This window comes from Cyprinus carpio, chromosome B25 (genome assembly GCF_018340385.1).
Source record: "Cyprinus carpio isolate SPL01 chromosome B25, ASM1834038v1, whole genome shotgun sequence".
In the NCBI taxonomy this organism is placed as follows: Eukaryota; Metazoa; Chordata; class Actinopteri; order Cypriniformes; family Cyprinidae; genus Cyprinus; species Cyprinus carpio.
The window spans coordinates 11,965,879-11,989,287 of record NC_056621.1 but is presented as its reverse complement, the minus strand read 5'-3'; the positions used below and the strand labels follow the sequence as shown (position 1 = coordinate 11,989,287).

Here is a 23,409-nt window from a genome sequence, read left to right as displayed (position 1 = left end):
CTGTCTCATATAAGCGTTTGGCACTTCCTTGGCGAAGGGAATGACTGACCAAATGTTACTTTGACAACGCTGCGCGTGCGTGCAGTATTCAGCACTCATCAGCTGTTGCAAATACATATTTCTTCTTATTTTATTCAAATATTGTGTAATCGTGTCTTATTTACTAAACCTGCTTGCGCTACAATCTTAAATATTATTTCTATCACTGACGAAAAATATTTTGTCTTACATTAAAATAGAGAAATTTGACTAGCGTATTCTATTTACGTTTAAAAAGCATCACAGGATCTTCTAATCGAAGATCACGTGATCACAAATGGAAATCACTTCCGTTAAGTGACCATCGCACATTCCCTTCGCTAACGTACTTCTTGAAGGGCCCTTCGTGAAGGGATTCAGTCCCATCTCGAGTCAGGTGTTCACTTTCATTTGGAACGTCCCTTTCCCAAAGTGACCTTCAAGACCTTCATAGTATGTTTTATGGGGCTAATCAACGTAAATAATGATTTAATAATTATAAAATAATTATTTCTGCAATAATTACTAGCATTTTACAGATATAGTGTTTAAAGGATAATGTTAAAATGAACAAAACATTGGTAATTCTAACACAATTGAAGGTATTTCTGATAAAATCCGTGAGCTTTCTGACCCTGCATAGACAGCAACGCAACTGACATGTTCAAGGTCCAGAAAGGTAAGGACATTGTTAAAATAGTCTGTGACATGAGTGGTTCCACCTTAATTTTATGAATCTATGAAATACTTTGTGCACAAAAGTAAAAACCTTAATTGTCTTCTGCGTCAGTTTTCAACGAGCATTCAAAGTGGTGCCAAGACAAAAAAAAAAAAAAAAAAACCTTTGTTGAAGTTATTTTTGTGGGTTCATTGTGCACAAAAGTATTCTCGTAGCTTCAAAAAATTACAGTTGATATCTGATATCTGTTCCGAAGATGAACGAAGGTCTCACGTGTTTGGAAGGACATGAGGGTGAGTAATTAATGACAATTCATTTCAACGACAGAATTCATTTATGGGTGAACTATCCCTTTAACACAGACCAGAAACCATATAACTTAATTTGTTTGAACTAACATTTCAACAAATGCAAATGAAACCAAAAGGCAAAGTTGCAGTTCAAGTGTTTAATGCGGTAACTACAGAATGCATACATACAGGAAATAAGTAGCGGAACTAAAGGCAACTACAAAGTACTACAAAATACAACACACGGACCAATACATTTACAAAACATTCGAAATCCTTACAAAATGAGCTGTATTGGTCCTTTTTGTTCTGCAAGTTGAATCTTTGTACAAACTCCGAAGATCCAATTTACCAACAAATTTCTGAATATTTCCACAATTGTACAAGTGCCAGGGAGAACCTCAAACCCAAGATTTGTTTCCTCACAGGTGCAAACTAGTGACCCCACCCTCCCTGCAGTCCAGGACATCTGTCCGATCCTATCAGCTCACCACACTGATAGCACTCCCCTTAAAAACCAAACCTCAAAAAAAAAAAAAAAAAAAAAGAGAAACAAGACTGCTTCCTTAGCCACTACTACCAAGCTTCCAAACAAAAGTCAATCCGTCTTGAAGGCAAAAAATAATTTATGGAGTTAGGGGAAGCCAAACAGCAAGGAGGGAAATGTGTTCAAGCATGTGCCTCACCTTTGACACACACACACACAAAAAAAAAATACTCATTCTCCTCCTAAATGTCTCTTTTTAATATTTACATTGAACATTTTAACTTGAGGGGAAAAAAAGGAAACCAAAAGAAACTCCTCAGGTCAGATGCTGCCCGGTGGAAGGCGAGCGTGAATCCAGTGCCAGCTGTGTGTCGATCAGACGTGCAGGGTGTTGGTGGGGCAAATGAAGGGTTGGGGTGAGGGAGAGCTCCCTCTCTGGGCACAGGAGCAGTTCCTGCAGTCTAACTGGCACCCGTTCCCTCCATCACCTGCTGGGCCTGCTTCTGCCCCATGCAGCACTGAGCCACCGACTGGAACAACCTACACACAAAAACATAGAGACACTGCAGTTATTCTGTTGTGGAAAAGCAGAAAGATGTGTTTGTCATGTTGGCTCCCTTACTTCTCGATCTCTGGGGCACAGTGCACAAAATCATGGCTCCAGAACTTAAAGGCAGGGTTCTTGATCAGCTCAATGAAGGTGATGAGCAGACCCCACGGGTGTGGCCTGTTCACAATTAGCCTCTCCAGCAGGACCCTGCATGACATGTTAGCCAGGGTTATTATAGTAAACTAAAACATTTTTTAAAAAGTGTAAATTCAAAATACACATTAACTGAAGTGAATTAGAAAAAAAACTAAAACTTGACTTTAATTGCTTTACTAACTTTGATTCTCCTGAAAACTGATTCAAAACATTAAAAACTATAATAGTATCTCAATGACACTAAAATAAGCCAATAGACAAGAACCTATAGTCAAATATAGCACTTAAAATAGAAGTAAACTTGTATTTATTTTTTTAATTTTTGGTATAACTTTACAATAAAGCTTAACATTTGTTAACATTAGTTACCACAAATGAACAATGAAAAATAATTCTAAAGCATCTGATCTCAATTCCAACATTTACTAATAAATTATAAAAAATAAAAAAATATATGTATATGATAACATTTATCAACTAATATTAAGAGACTTATAAATACTGTTACAAATAAATAGCTCATCGTTAGTTAATTTTACGTTGACTAATGGGACCTTGTAAAGTGTTGCTGAATTCTTAAATTTAGTTATTAAAAATTAATAAAATAATTAGGACAACCTGTCTGTGTTGGTTGGGCAAAGATTGAATGACAAATAACAATAAAGCCCAGCTCACACTGTGTGATCTTGGCCATGATTTGGTCGTCTGAGACAAATTTTTAAAATCCCGAAAGATTCCTATAATCCTAGGTTAAAATACAGCTGATTAATGGCTGTTGTAATCAAATTTTGTGTCAGTAAAACTAATGTAAACTCGTTTTTGACCCGAGTCTCGACTGTCGTACAGTCTGACATTAATGACAACTGAAATCCCACAGTGGGACATGATCATGTTTGTACAGTCTGATAAACAATAATTGTAAAGGACTATTTATTAAAAAAAACATAAAAAAAAACGGGTTTAATAAAAAGGAACTATGCATTAAATGGAACTAAACATTGCTAAGAGTTTAGAAAGAAATAAGTAATTAAATTCACTGCCATACCTGGTGATCTGCTCTTGAATGGCTTCAGCGTTGGCCTCAGCAAACAGATACAGCATGGTACAGCTAAAGTAGTGTGTGTGGCTGTTTGGATAACGCAGCTGATTGGCTATCGCATTCAGGAACAGATAGCGGCCTGGGAGGAGGAATACAAGTCACAATGTGCACTAAAACTAACGAGCGGGGAAAAATAAGTTAAACTTTTTTTGTGTCTCACCCTCAGTGTCTAGATCGACTGCGAGGTTCTGGAAGATGTCCATGTGAGCCGAGTGAGTGATGGTGCTCATGGAGGGAGTGCTACCCTTGTTGTGGATGTGGGCAATGGCCTGGGTTCCAACGTACAGCACCAGAGCATTGATCAGCTGAATGTTGTAACGGTTGCCTGGCTCGTTGGACACCTGGAGGCAGAGTGGATTTTATGGAAAAAAAAAAAGTCTCACTGACTAAAAGAGCTACATTACAAAAAAAGAACATGTGAGCCTGTTGGGAATTGTTCTGTGATTCAGAGTGGCGCCCCCTACCTGCAGGTTGCTGCGCAGCTCAGAAAGGAAGGTGACAGGAGAACGGGTCTTTAGGTAGGAGTCAAGATCCTTTTTAAACTGGGACGGCATCACACCGGTGAAGTTAGTGAGGATGCGGGGAGCGATGTTGATCTCACTCAGCATATCCACCTGATAAACACAGAAACTATTACATACAGCACAAGATGACCACAAGCATACTTGAAGTTACAACTACATACTAATCAACAATGCATCAAATCTGATGTCAAATGTGCAACTCTCTACCTTCAGATTAGGGGTGAAGGGGTCTGGAAGCCTCATGTTGCGGGGGAAGGCACTCAGGATCAGGTTCCTCAGCTGGATGCAGTTGGGCGGGATGACGTCGCAGAAACCATAATGGTAGTCGCACAGGAATTCTGGGAAGTCATGTAGTAGGACAAGCAGCACACGAAGTGTTCCCTAGGAGAATAGAGAGAGAAACAAAGCAAGGTCACAAACTGACCTAAAGAACCCCCAGACAGGCTTTCAAAGGCAGGACTACACTAATACCTTGTAGAGAATTTGCATAGGTTTGTTGAGTTCAACATTCCTTAGGAAGGGTGCAAGATACTTGAACAAGTCTATCAGCAGCTGGGCATACATTGGCCAACCCTGCGAGAGAGGAAAGACACGTTTAAGGCACAGAAGACAGTCAGTGTTTGGGATGTGGACAGACATATGGGGTGTCCAATCTTGCTCCTGGAGGGCCATTTTCCTCCAAAGTTTAGCTCCAACACAACTGCTTGGAAGTTTTAAATGATCATTAAAGGGATAGTTAATCCAAAAATAAAAATTCTGTCATTAATTACTCACCCTCATGTCGTTCCAAACCTGTAAGACCTTTGTTCATTTTCAGAACACAAATTAAGGTATTTTTGATGAATTCCGAGAGCTCTCCTTCACGTCACCCTATAGCGCCATTTTGGAGAGTATCACACAGCAAACAACATTTTACGCGAATACGCTGTTTACACTTCGATCTGAACGTAAATAACGTATCCGCATACATACATTGCATATGTTGTTTGCGTATGTGATTCTCCCCAAAATGGCGTCATTAGGTGATGCAGAGGAGACGAATTGTTGAATAAAGTCATTATTTTTGTTTTCTTGGCACACAAGAAGAATTCTCGTAGCTTCGTAAAATTACAGCTGAACCACTGATGTCACATGGATTTTAAAGGGGTCATATGATGCGATTTCAATTTTTCCTTTCTCTCTGGAGTGTTACAAGCTCTTGGTGCTTGTGGGAACTATGTGGGAAGATTTGCAGAACGCTGCCCAATTGTTCACGCAGAGAAAGAAGGCATAAAGTTTATTCTCTGTTGCGCAGCTGTGTGTTTCGTTGAAGTGAAACTTTGTTTGGCCTTTCAAAAGAGGTCATGACTAGAAATCAGTGGTTCAGTTGTATTTCAACACTGTTCCAGAACAGTCCAACCCAAATATTCCGATGTGTGCTGTGCATGTTATGGAGGATGGGGACTGTTTCCTGAACCAGTAGCCTGGAATGCGTCTCAATCACAATTTCTATATCTATAAACAATTCCAAATTACAATCAAAGCCTGAGATTCAAACTCTAAAACTGTATTTATGTTTTTTAAATATAAAAAAAGTTATGTTTAATCAGCCAAATAAGACACAAAAATCAGTTATGATCACCCCAATGGATGCAACAAATGCCTCGTTATGCACAAATGTTTCGAACCAGTTCGTCAACGCGCAATAAGTCATTATAATCCGTTATGATGTCCCCAATGGATGCAACAAATGCCTCGTTTGTAATGGGTATTATTCTAATCTACTCATCTACTGATCTCCAAAAAATCAACAAATTTTACCGGATCTTCTTAGTGAATCGGTCGAACCAGTTCACCAAATCTGTCTGAATCGTTTGAAACGGTTTGCTCCAGAAACAGTTTAGTTGGCGTCTCTAGGTGTTTTGCTGCACCTAATGCCCATCAAAGACTGATCAATACATAAGGGTGCAGTCACATTACTTAAGTTATTCCATTTGGTTTATAAACAGAGCCACATGATACTCCCTTGACGTGAAATATAATGGAAAATAATGTGTTTTTGAACCTTAAACCGCATAACACACACAAACCAAAACTGCTCTTGCATTACACCAAATACACAAAAATAATGTGTCTTTTTAGCAGCATCATATGACCCCTGCACGGAGACCGCTATGACGACTCCACCTCTATCTTTCTAGAATCATATCGTTATAATACCTGCTGTCAATTCAATGTAAAAAAAAAAACCTCTCAATTAATTCAAAAAAAATAAATTAATTTTCGTTCTGAAGATGAACGAAGGTCTCACATGTTTTAAAGGATTTTCATTTTTGGGTGAACTTGGGGTCAGATAATGAACAGATTTCATTTTCCGGGGGGCACAACAATGAACTTTTCCTTTAAGGACTCCGTTACTTGATTAGCTGTGTTTTCAGGTGTTATTAATTAGGATCAAATTTGTGATTTTTTCTGTTATATCATGCAGCAGATACAGACCAAAACTCTATAAGAAGTGGCCCTCCTGGATTGGACACCTGATACATATCATGCAGCAGATACAGACCTTCTGTTGTGGGGTATGTGCAAGCATCCTGGCAATGAAGATGCGGTGTGAGATGAGCTCCAGCCAAGCATAGACAAAACCAGGTGCTTTAGTTGGCCTCAGGATGTGGAAGGTGTAAACAGTAATGGTGCAGTCACATTAGCAACATTTGTGAGACACACTAAAAAAATGTCCATTAACATTAACAACAATTGATGCATGAGGCAGAGCTCACATAGAAATCACTTTCAAACTACGGATGTCAAATTTCGATTATTTCCGAATGAATGATGGTGATGCATGAGGTTTTGCAGAGCCGCCACATAACCAACACAATTCAAACCAAGCAGTTTTCTATTGGTAAACGTGACAAAGCTGCATGACCAACACAAACCCATTGGTCCTACTGAAACGACCGAACTTTGCTGTGAAAATTTGCCAAATTTGGATGTGACTGCACCTTAAAACTTATTTCATGTGCTTACCAGAAGGCAGTGAGGGTCTGGAAGTTGATGGTCTCCAGCACATGCTCTGGTGCGTTAAGCTCCAGCAGGAGCATGATGAAGATTCTGTGGTACGGAAGCTGCTGGAACTCTGTCTGCCTCACATCGTGATCCTGGATCAATACACCCACCACAATGCCTAGAACCTGCACCATGACAAAAAAAAAAAGCAGCATTATTATTTTTCAGGTCTTGATTAAAGTCACAACTGAGCCACATCTAATCATTGAAAGCATTCCAACCTTGTTGAGCAGGTTGATTTTGGTGACTGTGTTGGTGGCCTCTCCGGAGTGTTTGACAAGAAGTGCAATGAGCCGAACAAAAGCATCAAGGTTATGGTAGCACTTGGCTCTGATGATGGCAGGGCTGGTGGTTGGGTGCTGCTGTTCGGCTTGAGCACGGTAACTGATCTCCACGCACATTTCTGTGCACAGCCGGAAGAAGCGAGTGATCAGGTCATCGGTTTTCAGGATGCCCTGCTGGTGCATCTGTATGAAAAAACAAGGCAGGTGTGAATTAAGTAATGCAGATCAATTACAGCATTTAGAGGAACCAAGTTGAGACTTGAAACTTTTGTATTTTGAGTGTTACTGCTAACCTGGCCAACAAATGCAGAGAAGGCCTTGGTGCTGTCTCTTCCTGCAGCTGCTGAGTGGTAAAGGTTGACCCATTCTCTCAGCAGGTACTCTGCTTTCTCTCTAAGGCCTGGTGGGTCATCATACTCAGAGGCTTGAGAAATCCCAGAGTGCATCATGAAGTTTGGCCCACCATGGTGACGATCGATCATGGCCTCATAGTTGGAGCGGACAACATCCATCAGCTGGGGCAAACTAGGGGTTCCATAGAAGTAATTCCAGGTTACTTAAATTTTCCGTAACCAATCGGACACTCAATTGCTCTATTGGTAAGCCCCGCCCCCCTAAATTGGCCATCAAGATCACAGAAGACAACATGCAGGATCAACACCGTTCATGTATCGCAGGGTACGATTAATTTCCATTTAACCATTTTCACATCGAGAGGCACTGAAATGTAGACCTTTGTTTATGTGTTTTTGACCTACACTGTACATGATTTGAGAGCAGTCTGCTAGCATACGTTAGCATATGCTAGCATAGACGCACTAACTTTAACATTAGTTTTAGCCAGAGATACCTTGCTGAAACACAAGATGAAAATAACGTAACTCAAAGGCATAATAAAACTAACTTAATGAGTACGACAACAAGAAAATGAAAATTTCTGTCTTCATTTGCATTGGGGTTGAATGCTTAGGGACATTTTGCTCTGTTTTGTTTGGGTTTAGGAAATGTAATAAAATAAACTATTGCCCATCCTCTCAGTATACCTGGAATCAGTGTTACAAGTACCCCAGGCACATCGTTTTTCCATTTTTGCAGCATAAACACCATAAAACCGATGCAAGCTTCAGATCCTCCAACGTTTCTCTATGGTGCTGAAACTTAAGATGTCAGAGTTCCGCTCCCCGCGCAACTGATACTCGACTGCCATTGGCTCATCTGCCTTCGAGGGGAGGGGCTTACTGATAGGTCAATTGCAGGACCAGTAACATAAGCAGTTGTCTTACCCTTCAGGAGCATTGGCTCTGGAGTGGGCGTTGGTCCTCATCAGCGTCTCAATGGTGTGAAAGAGATCCGCTTCAGTGATGTGACTCACGCTACGTTCGTCAACCAGTAGGAGCTTCACCAGCTGCATGGCAAATGCCACGGCCATGTAGTTGAGCCCGTTCTCCATGGACTAAAAAAAACAACAGAAAAAAAAAACAAAAACACATGTTGTAAAAATCTACTCATTTACAACAGTTTTCTTTTAAGTCCTAGAGACACTCTCCTCACCTGAGCCAGGTGTAAGTCATACTGCTGCATGTTGACCAGGTGGTTTCTAATGAGGAGCTCTACGGCCTCAACGTTGTACTTGTATTCATCTCTGCACTCAATCAGGCATCTGCAGGGGGTGTAGAAGAAAAGGTTAGGACCTTCAAGACCTGTCTATGCTTGTGACATAAGTTTACCCCGCAGCTGTAGTACTGGCCTGGTGATTTGTTTGTTGCACCATTGCGGACCGTAGGCACGACCGTCCTGTAGGGCTTTCAGCACCAGTAGGTGGCACTCCCTGTAGCTCAGCAAAAGATCAGTATCAGCGCCACTGGTGGCATCCAGCAGACCCTCCACAGCCTGAGAGTGAGCAAGCAAGCGTAAGATTTGTTAGATTTTAGCTGAGATTGTGTTACAGGGATGTCCAGTCTTACACATGTAAGGCCAATGACCCTACAGAGTTTAGCTCCATAACATCTGCTTGGACATTTCTGGTGATCCTGAAGACCAAAAGTTGTTTGGATTAAAGCTAAACTCTGCAGAACAGTGGCCCTCCAGGAGCAGGATTGGACAACACCGCCAATAAAGTCTAGTCAAGTTTTTCTCCCAGAGTCTCTCTAACCTTCTGCAAAAGGCCCAGGGCAGCTATGCCATCACGGGAGTTTCTAGCCATGACAACAGCCTCCAGAAGGCTGCGAATGGCCTGGGTCTGTGGGTTCATGGCCAGGGCAGGTGGAATTGCATGCAGGTGCTGCTCCAGGTCCGAAATGCACTTATCATAGATGTGAGCAACATCATCTGTGGGCCATGCCTGTTGCTGCAATGCAGAAAAGAGAACCTTTGAGCTACTTAACCAATGTAACAACCAAACAACCACTTCAAGGATGGGGTCTGTACCTTCATTGGCTGGGCAAGGAAACCAGTTGGCTGAGACAGGTCATTACTGGGTAGGAAGCCTGGGACATTACGGGCAAACTCCTCATAAACAGCAAGCTGTTTAGGATCCACTCCACCGACCTGGAAAAAAGCAGCAAATCAGAATCGAACATTTTCATACAGAATAGTAAACCACTGACCCAATGAAAAGTTTACAAAGAACTCACCTTCAGTCTGATCTGCTCTGGCATGCGCTCAGCCTGATAGGTGAGCACCATAGGGTCACAGTAGCGACGGCCTTCTTGGCGAGCATGCTTCCTCAGCTCGAACTCCTGCAAGACAAAAAAATTGTCAAAATTTAGACTTTTTTTTTTTTGGCTGTATGATATTACACGACCATGACAAGCAGCTGTTCATTAACTGATGTAACAATTAGGACAGTGTGCAGGGACTCACAGTTGCCAGCCTCTTGTCCATCTCTGGTCCAGCTTTCTCCACTGCTGTCTTCTGGATAAAGCAACAAGCAAGCTCACAGTTGTCCTGTGCGACGCGAGCAGCCGCCTCTTCCATCATCTCTCTCTGCTGGGGTGTGGGAGCCTGAAATGGACATGCTCATTGAGTCAGAAAATGCTGGAAATGAAATAATTTTGTGTGTCCGGATGGAATGGAAAACCTTTCCCTACCCTAAGAGCTGCAGCAAAGCTGTTCTTCAGGTTGGTGGCGATGCTCATGAGCAGAGGCTCCCTGCAGGTGATCATGGCCATGCCGGCAGTCAGGTTACGCATCATGTGGTGGGCGGCCACACGCATGTGAGACTCCTCAGAGTCTAGTGCGAAGTCCTTCCTGACGATCTGCTCACAGGTGGTCATGGCGATCTTAATGGATCGGTCCACCACTGGGTGAACCAGTTCCTGTACAGCACGCTCAATTGCTGGTCTCACACACTGCTTCAGCTGAGGATGGGCCTGTAGTAATGGGATCTACACAAAAAGCGAGGAAGAAAATCAGTATTAGAAAACAAGTTAAATTTAGAAAAGTTATTTTGGTAGTGCAAGACTAACGTTAATATTGATGTTGATGTGCGGGGCCAGGCCAGCCAAGGCATACACATTGATGTCATGGTAGCTGAACTGTGGTGTGGGTGGTCCAGTGGCCGTACAGGTCGTGGTGGTGGCCGGAGTTGACGGAGCAGCTGTAAATGGAACAGAATCTACTCCTGGTTAAACAGAAAACAGTCAATTATGGGGGGAAAAAAAAGCATCTTACAGAGTGCCTGTTGTAGTGTTATACCTGTTGTAACTATAGGCAGCATCTCTTCAGGAGGCTTGGTCTCTTTCTTTGGTGCAGAGAGCTGCTCCTCCAAGTTCTTCAGCTTCTCTTTGTCTCTCAGTAGGTTTCCTGGTTTTAGCTCACTGATGTCCAAAGACAGATTCTTGCAGAGCACCTCAATCTCAAACTTGAGGTTAAGCTGTGAAGAGAGAATTGTGGGACTGAGTAAAAACTACTTTCACTGGAAGCTTATGTACCATAAGTTTAGAGTCAATGAAAGCAACAGACCTTTAAGTCATGTTCCTGGTGGAGCTCCGCCAGTACATTCATGATGCCCATGGTCCAAGGGTTCTGCGGTCTGAAGATCTACGAAACAGGGCACCAATTGTTAAAAGAGGTTATGTCCTGATATTTGCAAAACTGGCCCACACTCATCACCTGACAGCAAAATTGGGAGAGAAAATTGCATGATTATTACCACACTCCGTAGACTTGATTCCAAGACTTTGGCCACAAAGGGGACAACATACAGTAACTCCTGTTGGCCTTTCACATAAGCCTCCAGCAAGAGAGATTTCAGCTCCAGGTCCTATAAGAGCAAAACATTAATGCAGTCACACGGCAGGTATAATAACGAATTGGATCCTTCTATAAATGTTTCAAACTCAGGCAATGGATAATAAAAAATAAACTCACTGTGTACAGGATGGGTTTGTTTTTAGCTAGGGTGATCATTCCAAGCCAGTGACCCAAATTCTTCAGCAGGGATCGATCTGAGAAGTTAGCAGCTGCCTTATCAGAGGTAAGGAGGACCTGAAAAACAAAATGGGACAACATTAAGTCATCATAATGTAGGCATACCTAGGTTTTATGACTTTAATCGTGTTATATTTCAAGAATTACCTTGATGTTTCTGTAAGTTTCATTGAGAACCATCTTGACAAACTCTGGGTTTTTCAGTGTGTCCAGGAAGTTAGAATACAGGCTGTGGAAGTTGGGCTCAATGCTGACACGCTTCATAACCAGGTACTGAGAGACCCAGGGCATGAATTCTTCTTTCACAGTCTCTTTCAGCTCTTCCACCTTTTGGGACATGTTTGATTGGGACAAGTTGTTGAAGATGAATGCAATCTTCTCTTGAACATTCTCTGGGGGCTCAACGATCCTTTCAGTTTGGTCTGTGGCCACCAACAAGGTGTCAATGTTTGTGGTGTTGATTGAAGGCTGTGAAAGAATTTAAAACATCAAATACCACAGAGATGATTCCAACTAGAACCAATGATGACATTAATGGAACAGTGATTGTGTGCACTCACTGGCACGTCCTTCTTCGGTCCAACAGCTGTAGGTCTCGTGATGGTGGTGGTTTTGGCAGCAGTGGTTGTTGTGGTGGCTGTGGTCACTAAGGTGCTGGCCTGGCCAGGTTGAGGGACTTTGGGGGTTTGAGACTGAGCTTGAGCTTGGGCTAAAGCCAGGCTACCTGGGGTGGTAATGGAGCCTTGCATCTTCACAGGAGGGTCTCTGGACTGCTGGCCATACTCTATATACTATACACAGAAAACGGACAACATACAACAGCAGACTTATTCAGCTGGATGTTTAACCAACTAGTGAAGAGTGAGATATTACAGGAAAACATTGTGGGCATGACCAAAATAAAATTAAAAACTAGGTTACCTCTTGTAAATGGTGCGGAAACTGCAGGAAATGGGCTATTGACGCCAAGTGCTGACAATACTGGGGATAGTCCTTCAGTCTGAGAAAGAGAGCAGTTCAGATTTAACACAAATTAACATATCAAGATGCAAATTAAATCTTGTATGGTGGCTGGGAAGCCAAGACAAACTACTAACAGTACCTATTTTTAAATCTATCTAGTGCAGCAATCCCAAAATAATACATCTTTGATCCGAAAGGTTTGCGTAAGGCTTCCAGGACATATCGTAAGGCCAAGCCCAGCGCCATGTACGTGACCAGGCCTTTCTCAATGATCCCCCCAAAGAGGCAAGCGGTGATGTGTAGCTCTTTGTCCGGATACTGAGGGAAGAATCGGTACTCCTCAAACAGATTCCTCAGCATGCAGTTAAAAACCTCCCGTTCCCGCTTGATGCTTGAGTCCTTAAATCTCTGCAGCATTTCCAGTACCTACATTGAAAGAATCACTATGAATTTGAAAACTGTACCTAAGAAATTAGCGTATTAAGAACAAGCAAAAGCACCATTATACTCTGTTACTTCTGTTGATCTCACCTCATCCACGGACATTGTGGGGTGCGGCGGATGGTTGTAGATGCGCTGGAAGTAGCTGTTTGCCTCATCGTCTATCTCCTTACTAAAGTGCTGGTTTGCCTCGGGCCACACCTGAGAGAGGTCAGCTGTAGCCAAGGAAAAAACCTGTTACAGCACTTTATGAATTTAAAAATCACTTAATATGAAGAAAGACTGACTAAAGCGCAAATTCAGAAAAAATAAAAAATAAATAAGTTCCAGGCAATCAGTTTGTTTTCCTTCATATGTCTGATGGAAGAAGAAAATATTTACACATGGATCCAAGCTGGTTGCCAAGAACACCTTGCAGTAATGTAGACTGACCTGTATTTCCTCTTAGGTTCTAATGACATTTTTGGCTCAGAGATGAAATTGCACAGACATAAGACTCTGAAATGTGTCAAAAGGACTTTTGTAAGGCTCTGAGTGCCAGTTTTGAGAGGAAATACAGCTTGAGGCACCTGGCACTCTCTCAGCCACACCACCACTTACAGGCCTTCATCTTACTCTGCTGGAAGGTGGGTGGGTTCAGACCCGGTGTGCTCATCTTCCTGGTGCCGAAGGGGTCACTGCTGACAGCAGGCATGCCCAAACCTGAGCCAATCCCAGTCAAGCTTGTGCTCAGAGGACCTACAGAAGCAATTCAAGAAATGCATTTGTAATTAAACCGACAGGAAAACAGTAGTGCATCCTCACTAGGTTCTAGACCAGAGTTACACAACAACATTGAAGTCTCATGGTACCTTGGAGCGGAGAAGAGAGGGGGATTCCTGGGAAAGCTGTGCTGGGGCTTGGGTTGGGCAGGTTTGAGAAGGCTTTGGCTGGGGACTGGGGGTTACTGAAGGCAGAGCCCTGCAGGCTGGGGAATCCCTGCATGCTCGGGGTGTGAGAGGTGGACGAGACACCTAGACTCAATGAGCCCATCGCAGTGAGAGGGTCCATCTGAAATAAAAAAAACAGACGTATTTGAGTACAACATCATCAAAATACAGTTCAGCCAATCTTGACACTGATAGCCTTTTTCATTCAGTAGATAATGCCACAGTTACCTGCACAGGTGAAATAGCATCTAAGCTGCTGGTGCTGGGAGCTCGTCCCTTTGGCAAGACTCCTGGTGGCGGCTGCCGGGCCTTGTTCATCACATTGCTACAGTTGGCCACCATGGTCAAGATTGTCTCTGACAGCTCTTGAGATACACTCCTGCTCAAAGTAGCCAACAAAACCAAACAAAAGTGTTTAACTGCAACCCAAGTATTTCCTCAAAATGCTTAAAAACATGCGCAAGGGCTCTATATACGCACCCAGCACAAGACTGCAGACATGCAAGCATGGTGGCCAGTGTTTCAGGAGGAAGTTGAGCACTTTTCGGCTGGTCTTTCTCTGGGGCCAAACCACCCAAGATAGAGGGACAACGTCTCTTCAGGAATGTGACACACGCCTGGATGAACGGCTCCTAAATCAACAAACACAACATGTCAGTCTTCATGTGCACTGACTTCGAACAGTGGTTCCCAACCCTGGTCCTGGAGGCACCCTAACACTGCACGTTTTGCATGTCTCCTTAAACACACTTAATTCAGGTCATCAGCTCATTAATAGAGACTTCAAGACCTGAAATTTGTGTGTCAGAAAGGAGACAAGCAAAATGTGCAGTGTTGGGATGCCTCCAGAACCAGGGTTGGGAACCACCGATAAGTCTGCGGTTAGTATGTTTACTTTTTTTCAGTAAGGACACATTAAAAGTATCAGACACTTATAATATTTCCATATCAAAAGATGTTGTTCTTTTGAACTTTGTTCAAAGTAAAATCTTGTAAACTAAAGTATAAGCAGCACAACTGTTTTCAACATTAATATGTTTGAGCAGCAAATCAGCATATTAGAATGATTTCTGAAGGATCAAGTGACACTGAAGACAGAATGATGCTGAAAATTCAGCTTTGCAAATAAGAAATACTTCAAAAGCTTAAAAAGAGAAACTCCAAACTTTTGAACAGTAGTGTCAAACTTAAAGGTCACTTACCCCGTGCTCTCGAATTTTGTCAGTGAGCCATTTGTCAAGTTTGAGGTATTCACGGCGAGAGGCAAGTGCAGCAAGGTCAATAACAAAGGCAAACGGAGTACCATTCAGCAGCATCGATAGAGACTGCAATGCACAAAAACAAGAGCATTCAAAATGTTAAAGTACCACTTTTTTTAATATAAAAACTTGTTCTCAATCTCCAACCCTATTAATCTACTCCTCATGACAGCAGGGGCAGGAGATCAGTACCTTCAAGTCCTGAGCCACATCCAGGATGCGGGATAGCTTGGCCTGGTCGTACTGCTCTCCTCTCATGTACCACTCAGCCATAGAGTGCATGATCAGCTGGCGGATGGAGGGGGACTGGCCCTGGAAACACAACCCAGGCACATTAATACACAGTAACAGCAGAACAGAACTTTGCGCCTCTTCAAACTGATGTTAAAGCCACCCACCTGTCCATGCCAGGCATAGTGCAAGATGATGGCAGAGTTAGGGTGGTTGCCCAGGAAGATGGGCATGAGGGTGGAGATGAGCTCATGACGCAGGGTGTGCCAGGAGGTGCTGATCTGTAGCAGCGCCAGCACTAGCATGTCCGGGCAGTGCTTGATGGGAAAGCTGAAGAGCTGCTTCACCTGTTCATAATGCCCGACTTCAGAGAGGCGCAAGAGACTCTCCACTAGGTCCAAGCTCTTCCTGTTGAACAAAGTGAAAGGAGAAGATATAAAACATACAGAACACAATATTTAGAAAAACTAGATGGTCTTAAATTGGTCAAGACTTACCATGTGGCTATTTCTCTGTTGTCATCCTCAGGTGGGGCCTTCAGGATGTCAATGGCAACAGCATGACAGGGGTAGTCAGCAAAGCAAAAGACGTCAGGACTCATCAGCGAGTGTTGAATGAATGACAGCTGGAGAACACAAAAGAGCAGGACTTCAATATGCTACTTTATTTCCAATGCAAGTTCTGACACTTCAAACTAAGACTTTTTATCTACCTGTCCTTCTGCATGCTTCCATGGTCTGTAGATGAGATCCACTGGGAACACCTCCATTCCCAGACCCCTCTGGATCCCACAGACCACTATCTGAAGCCCCTTACTGTCCCGGATCAGGAAGCCTGGGTGATCCAGCTCATAGGTCACCTCTTTGAAATTCAGATTGGGGTTCTGAGAAGAGCAAGCATAGTTAAATTAAGGTCTGGTCTGCTAACTAACGTTTGATCTGGTAATGCATCTTAAACAAACACGGCCTTTACCACTTCTTTGACCACATCAATTAGAACTTCAACATTCCAGGTGTGGGCCTGAGAGCTGTCACTCTTGTCCTTCCCATCACTCCAGATCCCACCACCCACTGGATTTGAGATGGACTACAGATAAAAAAAACAACAACTAGTTATTCAAACCTGTTCAGACTCCTTATCTGATCCTTTAATTTTTCTTACATTAAAATTCCAGCAGAACCAAAACCAGGCCCAGACAGAAACAATTTTAATAGTTAAAGTTAACAACATACCTGCAGGCCAATGCCATCAGACAGCCCAGAGTGAGTGCGGGCCATCATCCCCAGCACTCTGGCCACCTGACTGGCTGTCACCTCTCGCACCCCATACTGCAGGATTATGTTCCTGCACTCTTCAAGACTGGAAAACAAAAATCAATAAATCATGGAAATCCCTTTAAATGAACAGCATCAACAGTATTCTTTCAGGTTATATTAAACTAAAACTGTCATTTACATTTTTCCCCATATAACTCAACTTTTCTATACATTGCTCACATTCATGCCAACTTGGAACAGCTTACAGGTTTGAAATAACATGAAGATGTGTAAATAACAGAAATTAAATTTGATGACTTTTTTCCCATTTAAGCTGTTAATACCTTGCACAAAAGCCATAGCCAACTTCTTGCATGAAGTCAGCAAGTGAACTCTCCATCATGGTCTTGTTTAATTCTCCAGAGTCTGGCAGGATCCTGTCCATGAGAATGTCCCGTTTGTCAGGGTACAGCAGTGGTGCGAGCACCACAGGACAGCGCTCCTGCGGGAAATCTGGGACACACACACACAAAAAAAAAAACACAGGACTAAATGACTCGAGCACAGCGGGAGAACTTGTTCCCATCAGGAGAACTAGCCAAACATAACATGTAAGAAGTAATCATTTAGAGGATTTTTCCACTAACCTCTGCACAGTGTTTTGAGGAACGCGCCAATCTGCTCTTGTCCGACTCCGCTCGAGCCCTTCTGACCGAACAGAAGATGGGAGAGGAGCAGATGCAGAACCTCTATGGCAATGTCCTGGAAGCCACCTTCCTGATTCCCTCCGAGGTCCGCGTCCACGTACGAGCGGAGGAGGTCAGGGAGCTTCTGCTTCACAAATTGAGCAGCTGTGAAAGAAAATTACAGGGGTTTGACCCAAAAACCTTTGCAGAGAATCTAATGCTGCAGAAGTGAAACTGAAAACAAATTAAGAGTCAGGAAGTGAACACTTACCAAACCCTCGGAGGTCTGCGTTACTGGAGTTCAGAAGAGCAAGGCCAAAAATCACCTAGCAAAGCAGGTATATTTTTAAACAGCCATTCTCACAATTTTTGACATTATTTTAGAATATACTGGAAAACTTTATGCCTACCTCCTGAACCTTGCTTAGCTTGAGAACTTTACTCAGCTGAGTAAATAAATGAGGTGATGGTTTCAAACTCTACAAACAAGCAGACATGAAACCAATGAGTATCAAAAAAAGAACTTAAATCACAAAACTGTCAAATTTGAATACAAAAGGTTAAATATTTGGAAAGCCAGATCAACAAACCTTTTGATAGTGCAGGGGATTGTCAATGGCGTAGCAAAGCGTTGAAATAAAATTTGGTTTCGTAATAAGAGACACACACTCCTGGATCAGAAATTGTGTCTGAAGCAAAAAAAGAGATGGGTAATAAAACATTAAAACAAATCCTGAAACTAATAAACTACCATTTTTGATAAAGAGTCTCCATTTTCAAAGCAAAAGCTACATTTATTACCTGGTGAAAATCTTTGCCACTGCTTTTACCATCGCCACTGAAATCCACATGGGAAAAGAGACAGCGTAATAAATGCCGGTCTGCCTCAGGGCCGTGACGATTCACAATCTGAATAAAAGTGATGCATCAAATTATCAGTATCTTCAGTTCCCTGATATAACTAACAATACTGACTTAGTTCGCTAAATTTCAGGTTAAAAATTAAGCATATTTAATACCACCAAAACACCATCAACTCACATGTTGTATTTCCTGCTGGCTGGCTCTGTAGTTTTTCTTAGTTAAATTGTCCACCAGGTAGCTGATTTGAGACAAAGCCAGCGAGAGCGAGTCAAGATTCATTGCTGGTTGGGGCGGAAGCAGGCGGCCGAGCCCGGCGCAAAATCACCATTATTCCCCTTTAGTCACTTCAGTGATAGGTTACTTCTGTCGGTCCCCCCCCCCCCAAAAGGTGTGAAAAGTGTCCAGTGTCCAACAAGCGAGTCTCTGGGTGGATGCTGATTCCAAGCAACGTCCTTCAGTGCAATTCTTAGTGTAACATCTGGACAAACAATGATTAAAAGCGATTAGAAATTGCAAATTAAAGCGATAACATTAAATCTTCACATAAAACATCTAACAAGTAGGGCAGCGAATCGCAGGGTACCTCCCGATATGAATCACGATACATGGCTCATGATACGATAATATCACAAATACACTGATTCTGCGATAATCGATAGTTATACTGCTAGACAATCCTATAACGGTACATCACGATATCTGTCTAACTATGAAAAAAAAATGCCTGTGATCTGACAGAAAACAGCACAAGAAGTTATGTAAATCAAATTTAACATGTTAAGTAAATTTATCATTTTATTCTTGGACTTATTAAAAGCTTACACATATCACTTATATTACACACATATAAACATAAAAAAAAACTGGTACATTTCAAAATTTACCTGGAGTGTTCTCAACCTTTCCTCTCCTCTCATCATAAAAACGGAGCCCCACACATGACATAGCTGTTCACATCGAGTCTTTCACATGACCAAGCCTGTCATCTAAATAAAACACACACACTGCACACTTCTGCGCCACATTACAGCTCTGACGAGGTTTTGTTTCGTCGTCAGTGATGCGCTCTACACTGGATCCCCGACAGAAAACTGCTGCTGTGTTCTATTTATTACGTATTGACACAAATTTCAAATAATTTTCAACCGACGCTTTGTCGGGTCCGGTATAGACACGGTGTAAGTCAGTGTTAAACAGCCACAGTGTAGGTAAGAATTTAGATCTTTTGTATGTTTAAAAAAATATTGATACTTGGTGCCAGAGTATCGATAACGTCTAGCGGCTGGAAATATCGCGATAAATCGGCACATCGATTCATCGTCCCACTCCTACTAATAAGATTTCCATAACACACTTTGAAGGAACAATTGTCCCAAAAATAAATTCTGTCGTTATTTACTCATTCCAAAGCTTCCTTTCAACTATGGAATACAAAATATGTTTTATTGTTCATATAATTAAAGTCAATGATAAAGTCACCAAACATCCCTCTAAATACCCTGAATTCCAAATTATGTACTGTATGTATCTCCTATTATGTACTCAACCATCTAGTCTATGAACCTTATTAAGTTATGTCCTCCAACACATAAGTCTGGTAGCCCCTCACCCTTCGCTACATAAGGAACACGCTCTGACAGCTGAGTGCACTTAGTATCCAACATTCCACACTTCGTTTTTCAGTTAAAGAAGTGCATCATCTGGATATTTAAAGTGGGTTCTCTTTTTCCTTTTTAGAATTTTAAGTGTGAACACACTTGATACACTTTTTTCAATTAAACTGGCGTACAAATTGACATACTGTACAGGACGCGCCTCAACAGGTTTGAAATGACATGAGGATGAGTAAATAACATTTTCCATTTGTGGGTTAACTGTCCTAATAATATTCAACATACTACTTAATTTATTAAAACACTACAATATATCAGTAAAAATGTTCAAATCTCCAGTTCTATGATTTAAGTAACTTATTTTTAACGCGCTGAGAGGAACCGAACGCCACCGCTGCTAAACCGGAAGTCATGACCATTCAGCCTCCCACAGGCCTTGAATGAAGTTGAAGGGTCGTACAAACAAAGTGAATAAACCTTTAGCACGTGTAATTGCTGGTACATTAAAGCAGCCAAGTGCTTGCAAGTACACTTATGAGAAAACAGATGTTTAAAGTGTGATGTTTTGAAACTTAACAGGAGCAGAAGTGATTTCCACAGCATGCAGTCGCGTTTAAATAACCTCATTTACCAGCTGAAGCAGCTGTAGTAGTCTAAACGATCAAAAGAAACAAAATAAATAGTTAAATAATTCGAAGGGCAGTTTTTAAGCTACAATAAACAACTAAATGTGCAACTTCGAACACGAGTCACGTAAAACCACACGTATGACCGACGAAAACGATTAAGCAGATATCAATCTGCATTAGTAACACGTAACTTTGGTGTTATTTTCACACAACAGCTCCTAACAACAACAACAGTTTGACTTCAAACCATCAAACACGCCAAGTTTGGCTGTGGATAACACCTTTAGCATATTAGCATTCCTAGTGCTAACTCATCTTCCATCTAAGTTGCTTCAAATTTATTAATAACTACCTAATTATGACTCGAACATCTCTTCGGATAGCGTTTTAACACTAAGCCTATCCGAAAAAAATCTCGAAATGAACTCCCGTTAACAGCCAGTTCTGTCAGCTTCAACAGCAGCCGTGCTAATCCAGAGCTGGCTAACAGCTAGGCTAAGCTAACAGCCCAAACCTCATTGTCCCGAACGGAGACGAGCGCTAGCCTGCTCCTGAGGTCTGTGCGACATGCTCAGCGTCTAGCTGACAGGAACCAGCTTGCTGCAAGTACAACTAAAAAGCAAGCAAACGCTTCAATATAATACAGTGCTATCATAAATATCTGGAAACAAACATGTTAGTCCTGTGTAACTTAAATGCATATTAAACACTCTGATATTCGAGTAAAAACTATTAATGTACATGTAACATTAGGCTCTTGTAAAGCAGTGTTGGTGAATACTATCACCCACGGAGATTTTAAACAGCTGCACTGCTGTCGTCTGGGCCTCACTCAACACATTTAACGTTACATGGTTAGCGAAACCGAGCAAGGTAACAAACTCGGTGTCTAAATCACTCCAGCAGTGTAGCCATAGCGCTCACCCCACGATCCTTAGTCATAATTTGGAAGTTTCCACAATTCATATTAATGATTACATCCACCGAGCTGTTACGGGCCGTTAAAGGGAAGCTCATCTTTGCAGTAGGCGCAGGGTCGGTTGGGTTTTGAACAATTTTAGGTCATTAACAGCAATGTTAGCTACACGCTAACGAGCTAACGCTGGATTAGCCGAGCAGACAACATATGAGAACCAATTCACAACTTCAGCGGTTTGTGAGACTGTAGCGAAACCCCTGTCGAGGCGAGAAGACGCGTTACCTCGATCCTGGAAAAATTACGTGTGGATGATCATTTTCGTCGTATTTCTTCGTTCTGATCTTGATGTATAAAAGGTCGCTTTCTCCCTCGGTTTGGATTTTTCAAAATAAAATGGCGACTGTCACGGCACGCGCGCGCACCCAGTGCGGTGCTTACTGGCCTCGCGCACGGGCTCGCGGCTGCGCAACATATTATAATAACGCGCTGACGCTCCTCCATTCCCATGACCCATGCGCAAAAACGTGCAAATTGATGGAGGCTTCGCGCAGATACAAACGCACACCTGTTGCTGTGTGAACGGATCGCCAATATATTTTTTTTCAATTTATATATATATATATATATATATATATATATATGTGAGAAGATGTTTAATATATAATAATAGCTGCAATGCCTTCTAAAAAAAAAAATCTTATGGAGAAATAAACCTTAAAACTGATTTCCAAGCCTGACAGAAAAGCAATAAACATAAAATATAAGTTAAACCACAATTAAAAAGTGTCAAGTAAACGAAATAAATAGAAAAGTATTATAAAAAACAATGTTACATTATTTTTCAGTATCTCCTCTGCGAAACAGATCTCATGGTCTATTTCAAGGCCCAAATAATGAAATTAATATTTAATGACATTGTGTTTTGAATCATCTTGTGCAGCTGGAAAGCAAAGTGCTCTTGAATCAGTTAACAACAACAACAAAAAAAACACAGAAACATATTCACTCGTAGAATTTTTAATATGTACAGGCCACATTGTACAACTGAAAATCCCAATCTCAAGAGCCTTAGCTGTGGATAACAGTGTCACAAAATATTCAACAAAATTATTCAGCCGTATAAAAATTCCAAACATTTGAATGCACTGAAAATGTGAGAGGACACTCCATAAACAAACACGTAATTGATTGCAAGACCAGAAAATTGAAAACACAACAGAGAATGCCAAATAAATACTGTACAATGAGTATTGCATGGTACAAACCCTGCCTGCAGGCCAGCAATGTTTTTGACTTTTATCAAACACATTTAGATATTGGTGTTAAAACCGTAATTATAAAAAAAAAAAAAAGTGTAGTGTAACATAGCTAATGCAGGACATGTTTAGTGCAGTGCGTTTTTTTTTTTTTTTTTTTTTTTTTGACAGACACAGAAGCTACTCCTCCAAACAACAACAACAACAAAAAACAAAAACACATCTCAAAGTTCTGACTGTAATACATGTGCACTTTGGCCCAAATCCTGATCAGACAAAAAGCACCATAAACTAAGATCTTAAGGAGAAAAGCATCAGGTGCTACATTAACGGCATTGTGGTTTTTGTCTTCTAAATGGATAAAAACAAAATGCTAGAGTATCTTAGTCCACAATACACCATCATAAAAAAAAAAAAACCTTGGAGGATGACATACAGTAACAATACTGTGCTGTTTGTAATGACCGGTTCAGTTCTGTGCACCTTTGGGTCGACTGAAGCCCTTCAGAAAAACAGTGCGTATGTGAGCCCTGAGCTGCTGTACCTGTACCTCAGCGAGTCATTTGAGTCGATGAAATCCATGATGAAAGTTCCTGGAAGCTTATGGAATGTGCGTATTTGCCTGAAGAGCTTTGTAGATTATGTCGGAGTTGCTATAAATGTTTTAAAAGAGAACAAACTTGGAATACAAAAGAAGAACTTTTTTTTTTTTCATGGGGATATTAACTAAGACGTTTTATATTAGGTTAGACTAAACCAAAATTCAAAGCAAGACCTGACTTGATTACATTATTTGG

General features: G+C 41.7%; 1 protein-coding gene across 3 annotated transcripts; it reads right to left on the bottom strand.

Moving 5' to 3' along the window:
- Window positions 1–1,130: 1,130 nt before the first annotated feature.
- Window positions 1,131–21,795, bottom strand: LOC109050653 (CCR4-NOT transcription complex subunit 1-like). Of its 3 annotated transcripts, XM_042753227.1 has the most exons (48): window positions 21,639–21,795; window positions 18,373–18,673; window positions 18,133–18,240; window positions 17,922–18,020; window positions 17,742–17,810; window positions 17,603–17,657; window positions 17,293–17,496; window positions 16,990–17,158; window positions 16,622–16,748; window positions 16,362–16,475; window positions 16,102–16,272; window positions 15,887–16,014; window positions 15,557–15,797; window positions 15,351–15,470; window positions 15,102–15,224; window positions 14,380–14,531; window positions 14,128–14,278; window positions 13,822–14,020; window positions 13,586–13,708; window positions 13,061–13,185; window positions 12,669–12,955; window positions 12,488–12,566; window positions 12,127–12,357; window positions 11,714–12,034; window positions 11,507–11,623; window positions 11,289–11,399; window positions 11,099–11,176; window positions 10,832–11,009; window positions 10,603–10,733; window positions 10,225–10,521; window positions 9,998–10,138; window positions 9,769–9,873; window positions 9,563–9,682; window positions 9,288–9,482; window positions 8,883–9,025; window positions 8,687–8,795; window positions 8,419–8,588; window positions 7,429–7,660; window positions 7,073–7,318; window positions 6,813–6,976; window positions 6,349–6,466; window positions 4,275–4,376; window positions 4,011–4,184; window positions 3,744–3,893; window positions 3,440–3,620; window positions 3,226–3,358; window positions 2,097–2,231; window positions 1,131–2,014 (listed from the first exon to the last, which is right to left on the bottom strand). In XM_042753227.1, the coding sequence occupies exons 2-48, from the start codon at window positions 18,472–18,474 to the stop codon at window positions 1,936–1,938; spliced, it is 7,107 nt and encodes a 2,368-aa protein (XP_042609161.1). In that variant the 5' UTR covers window positions 18,475–18,673; window positions 21,639–21,795; the 3' UTR covers window positions 1,131–1,935. The 3 variants fall into 3 exon arrangements, with proteins under 3 accessions (XP_042609161.1, XP_042609159.1, XP_042609160.1); XM_042753225.1 differs by lacking the exons at window positions 1,131–2,014; window positions 2,097–2,231; window positions 3,226–3,358; ... (3 more) ...; window positions 4,275–4,376; window positions 6,349–6,466 and having other exon boundaries at window positions 6,791–6,976; window positions 10,603–10,757; XM_042753226.1 differs by lacking the exons at window positions 1,131–2,014; window positions 2,097–2,231; window positions 3,226–3,358; ... (3 more) ...; window positions 4,275–4,376; window positions 6,349–6,466 and having other exon boundaries at window positions 6,792–6,976; window positions 10,603–10,751.
- Between the last annotated feature and the right edge of the window lie 1,614 nt (window positions 21,796–23,409).